The following is a 5,347-nucleotide window of genomic DNA, read 5'->3' as shown; positions in this document are numbered from 1 at the left end:
CACGGCAGGTAATCACGTTTGAATCACGCCTTTGCTCCAGTGCGGGTGACCGCTGCCTGCGGGCCGGTAGCACAAAGGAAGGGCTGACGTTTGGTTTCCTACTCGTACCAACCACTCGAACGGCACGCAAGCTGCGTATCTCCTTCAAAACAGAAACCCCTCGGCGTTTTTGTCAGAAAGGGCTTACGGAGCGCGAGTTTCACGACACGACAAACAAACTCCACGAGGCATAAATCGTTCAGGCGGTTCGTAGCACGTTTCACTTAATCCCGTCGCTGCGGGGCTCTTCGAGATCCTCCATTATCAAATCCTGCTGGTTATTCACCCAATTCCCTTCCTTAACTGCCCTCCCTTCCTCCTCAGCGTCTCGAGCAGCTCGATGCTGGCGCGGCCGGGAGTTGGCGGCTGGCAAAACGGCGTTGCCTGGGCCTCGCTGAGAACAGACCTCCCTCCGAGCAACCTCCCCGAAGCAGAGCTGAAGTTTAAAGGCTGCCCGAAAGCCTCGGCGGAAGTTTTCGTTAAAGAAACCGTAGATGATGGGGTTGACGCTGCTGTTGAAAAAGGCCAGCCAGTGAGCAAAGGGATAGATGTAAATGTTGATGACCTGCAGCTGGAGATCCGAAAGGTTGGCGTAGTCCGAGAGCATCATCAGGGTCCACAAGGGAAGCCAGGACAGGGTGAACAGCAAAGCCACGATAATGAGCATTTGGACGACTTTTTGCTTTTTCTTAGGCGCGCCGTGCCGCCGCTCCTGGCTGTGCTTCCCTGCCGCGGGCACGGCTGCGTTGAAGAGAGCCGTGCTTATCCGAGCGTACATGACGATAATGAGCGAGAGGGGAGCCAGGTAGATGTTGGCAAACAGAACCGTCGTATAGATCCTTCTCATTCCCGGGTCGGGCCAGTCCTCCCGGCACCAGTATACGGGGCGGGTTTCGTTCCCGTAGCCGAGGATCACCCTGAAATTCTTCTCTTCTTGCACCCGCAGCATCACCGCGGAGGGACACATGATGGCGACGGCCAGAAACCAGATGACCGCTATAACGACGAGCGCGGTCGAAATGGTCAGCTTCTGCTTAAAGGGGTAAACGATGCAGCGAAACCTGTGGCAAAGACACCCGGGGACAGACGGGGAGAAGCCGTTCAAGGAGCGCTTCGTCAAACAGGCAAGCACGCGTACGCTTTTCGAATTGCGTGGTTTTAAAAAAGTACGGGTGGAATCACCCCCTCATCCCGCATAAAGCGGCGGAATCGCGTTGTGTTGCTCCCTTTAAGAGCTGCGCTGGTAAAAACAATCCAAAAAAAAGGTCGCGTTTGTCGCTAGAGTTCTGAGACCGTAGGAGCAAATCGCTGCGGCTGCTCTCGAGAGTCGGCCGCGTTTTGTCTTGCTTAGCTTAACAGCCTTAGGGGCAAACCACGCCTAACGTATCGCAGGGGCGTGCGGGTTGCTGAATTGGCCGCAGCGTGGCCGGAGGGAGGGGAAAGCGGCCGTGTGCGGTCTCTGCATCGCCTTACCTGTCCACCGCAATGGCAACTAGGGTGAAGACGGAGGCAGACACGGAGATTCCTTGGACCATCCCGCTCATCTTGCAAACCAGGCTCCCAAACGGCCACCCTGGAAGGAAACGGAAAAGGTTGCCGCCATCTCGCCGCCACGCAATGCTTATGTACCTAAGAGGAAATTTCCACCCCGGCGCTAACGAGTTTCTTTGGCTCCGTCGGGCCGTAACGGGGGTTAGGGGGACGGAGCCTGTGCCGGCAAAGGGGACGGAGCCTGTGCCGGCAAAGGCTTCGCCTGACGCCTTGGGTGAGTTTCTGACGTTCCAAAAAACAGCAAAGCAAACGTTAATGACGTAACACCCCGTTATGACGAGATCTCAAGACGAGAAAGGGCATCGACCGCTACAGTTGATCGTTCCCTGCATCTGGCTCGTAGCATCGGCCAGGTCTCCCCAAACGTGTAACCTGGTAGCGGGAGAATCCCTCCCTAAAGACGGGGGACGTGGCAGTCGGCAAGGGCAGCCCCAGGCGCAGGGCGGGCTAGAGGCTTGTCTTCCCCGCGGTGACCCCCAGGGACTTGCCAGGCCTGCGGAGCGCCCCCCCCCCCCCCCCCCAACTTGAGGTTTTGCCCCTTGAGCCCAGCATGCAAGACGAGGGGCATCCGAATTCGCCCCCAGCTCTCCCAGAGAAGTTGGTTTCTGTATGCCACGGATGGAGTTGAGGAGCCATCGGAGCGCGTCGCCGTCGCGCGCACCCGGCTCTGGGGGTCCTCGGGGGGGGGGCCCAGCGCTGGGACGTGCGGGCCGGTCCCCCTCGAGCTGTTCCAGCCTACCTGCAATGATGTTGTCCAGGAGGGTGGTGGGCATGCAGAAGATTCCCACCAGCAGATCGCTGACAGCCAGGTTTAAGATGAAGAGGTTTGTGACTGTACGCATGCGTTTGCTCCGCAGGACGATAAAGCAAACCACGCCGTTGCCGACCATGCAGACCAGGAAGATCAGGAGGTAAGAGACGATGAAGACAGCCGCCACGGAAGGCTGATGAAGGTAGAAGTCCACGTAGGAGACGTTGCCTTCTAAGTAGAGGTACTTGTAGGTCCCGTTATAATCCAGCGCTTGAGGCCAACCGAATGACGAGTTCGAGTCCATTTTCCTCCTCGTGTCGTAACGTGCCCTAAACGATATTTTTGGAAAGGTCATTTCAGTATGCTGGAAACGGATCTGAAGAAACGCGCCCGGTTTGGAGATACCGTGTGCTGAAACGCACAGCTTAGCTGTACTCACCCCTCCGTGGCTGCCTCCCGCAGCCTCCCCGGACGGGAAAAGCACAAATCCCATCGGTTTGCCTTGACAACACGGGCGTCAAAAGCGACCGATAAGGCGGCCGAAGGTTTTCTTCCTCCTGCGGGCTCTGTGAGTTAATTCCTCCCTTTCCCGAAGGAGAGGGCAGCAAGGCAGGGCGCAGCTGGCCTGTCGCCTCGTGCCAAGCAAACCAACCAGCAACCTGAACAGTTTATTTCGAGAAAAAGATAAAAAATCGGAACTCTTGAGAAATCCATTTGCTCGACAGCTTGGGCAATTTGGCGCTCAGGCGACGGTGAGATTGCTCAGCCGTGAAAAACGGCGATTAAAGGGAAGCTCTCGGAAGCGGCGGGAACCCTCTGCCCGCAGGTACCCAAACGCACGCCCGTTTCACTGGAGGTGAAGTGTCTCTCTCTGCGCCGCTGGTGCTTTCCCTTCCCTGCCCACCAGCCCCACAGGTCAGGAGGCGAGCGAGTCTGCACGCGCGGAGGACCGCGCTGGGTTTAAAACGCGCCGGAGCACGAGGCAGCCGGGTTCATTTCCCAGCCCCGCTCCCGAATTCCCGTGCCGCCTCGGGGAATTTGTAATCTCTCCGTGCCGCGGTTTTCCTGCTATAAACTATGAGTAACGCTTTTCCCGCGTGGTTTACCCCGCAAAGCAAATTCTCCCGTTTGATGCTTTATTGGATCGCTGTCGGCAAAAACTACTTTTTCTAGGAGAGGCTCTTCTCCAAGCCTGAACCTTCTCGACATTCTGCCGCCTCCGTCTCAAACGCCTACGCCTGCTGCGCTGCGGCCCCCGCGCTTTTGTTGGTGCGATGGTTTGGAGGTGAGGGACGCGAGCCTTTTTATTCGACCGCGTGCTGGGGCTGAAAGAACCGCAGCTCGGCACGACGGACAGACGGACAACTTGCCTCAGAAGCAGCGTTCCGATGGTTTTCCCGCCTTTGTTTTAGCTACCGGATGGAGACTTTGACACTCAGGCACAGGGAGCAGGGCAAACGACCGGGTTGCTGGCTGCTGATGGTGCCAGCGAGACGGCTTGCGGGGTTCGATTGCTTCAACAGGCGTACGGACGCATCCGCCCGAAGAGGCACGGGGAGGGGGGGGCGTTCCTAGCCGAAAGGAACAGCAGAATTAATCGGTGGCAGAAGGCGTAAAATGAACGCGTCGGTGCGGGCGCCTTCGGGACGCTTCCCGATTCCTTAGCGTAAATGGAATTTGAATTACGGCACAAGTATCCAAATCCTGATGAGCTTGTACGTGCGGGAGGGAAAGCGCTGGCTGCGCCTGCCTCCCCACGGAAGGAAAGTCGGAGCGGGCTCTTTTTTGTGCGGGTGGGGTTTCAGCCGCCCCCCCCAGCCCCTGGGACTCCCCGTCCGTGAGCGTCGATGGAAGGCGACGTTCTGCCGTCGCTGCTCCCCGTAGGGCAGCCCTCTCCCCGGGAACGGAAAATCAGTGTCGGGTACCGGCGCCGACAGGACGGGTGGGTTTTCTTCATTCTTCTTGCTGGGTTTTACTGAAGAGAGTTTCTGATTTACCCTCGGTCTCTGCCTGTTGTTCCCCGACACACTGACTCACGCCTCGTCCTCAGGAAAGCGTTGCGGCTCTTCTGTATTTTGCTTGTCGGTGATGTTTAATAACATAAAGGCTTTTGCAAGTGTTTTACTTTCAGGTAGCGGGTGCAGTGAAAAATATTTATTCTGATGTGCCCCAGGTACGGAACAAGCAGAGTAGCAGGGGGAAAAAAAAAAAAAAGTCATTTTCTGGTGTCTTCTGCCTTGTTAGAAGTCCGCAGCAATACGATGTTTGCGATGGGTCTGTATTTTTACGTTTTCGTTAAATTGCCCGCACGTTAAGGTAGGCGGACAAGAATCTGAAATTTCTTGCCAAAAACCGGCTGCTTGCGTGGCAGGCTGGCTGCGAGAGCTGGGTACTCGCTTTGGCCGTCCTTACCGAGAACGACCGTCCGTGTTGGGTTTACTCAGTGTATTTTCAAAACGACTGAAAATATTTCAGTTCAAATGCATCACGTGCCAAATGCTCTAACCAGCCAGCCATGGGAGTCAGCTGCTTTGGAGATGGTTTCACTGCCAATTTTGTAGTTCGGGCACGGCTGCGTTTGCAAACGTGCCCGAGACGAGGAGCGCCAGCAGAATCCCAGCAGAGAGACCGGGCGGCCCCAGTTCACCCTCGTGCTCTGATCGCGGATCTGGTAAATTAGCCCTGATTTTTCCTGCACCCCTTTGTGTGCCAGAGGTGGTGCTTTCGGAAGGACGCTCCAGGTTGGGGAAGCCAGCTTTGGCCTCACGCCGCGTTGGTCCCCGGGACCGACGGGACCGGCGCTGCGACGAAGCAGCCCCGCAGAGGGGACGGAGGTGGCTTCCCTTCCTCGCGTTCCTTCGTCCGGCTCTTCGAGGGGTCTCCGACGGTACCGGGGGGAAATGTTCTTTGTCGTTCCGGGGCAGCCTTGCTCCTCCGAGCGGGAGCGGAGAAGGAATAGCTACAGTTCGGATTTTACGGCTGCTTTGCTCCGCTCAGGGGCTACGC

General features: G+C 57.1%; 1 protein-coding gene across 1 annotated transcript; it reads right to left on the bottom strand.

Annotated features, from left to right (window-relative positions):
• Window positions 1-237: 237 nt before the first annotated feature.
• Window positions 238-2,696, bottom strand: NPFFR2 (neuropeptide FF receptor 2). Its single transcript, XM_054824754.1, has 3 exons — window positions 2,330-2,696; window positions 1,513-1,612; window positions 238-1,100 (listed from the first exon to the last, which is right to left on the bottom strand). Exons 1-3 carry the CDS (start codon window positions 2,694-2,696, stop codon window positions 260-262), a joined length of 1,308 nt encoding a protein of 435 aa, XP_054680729.1. The 3' UTR covers window positions 238-259.
• Window positions 2,697-5,347: the final 2,651 nt, after the last annotated feature.

The sequence above is a fragment of the Grus americana genome, chromosome 4 (genome assembly GCF_028858705.1).
Source record: "Grus americana isolate bGruAme1 chromosome 4, bGruAme1.mat, whole genome shotgun sequence".
Lineage (NCBI taxonomy): Eukaryota > Metazoa > Chordata > Aves > Gruiformes > Gruidae > Grus > Grus americana.
This window is presented reverse-complemented; position numbering and strand designations above follow the sequence as displayed.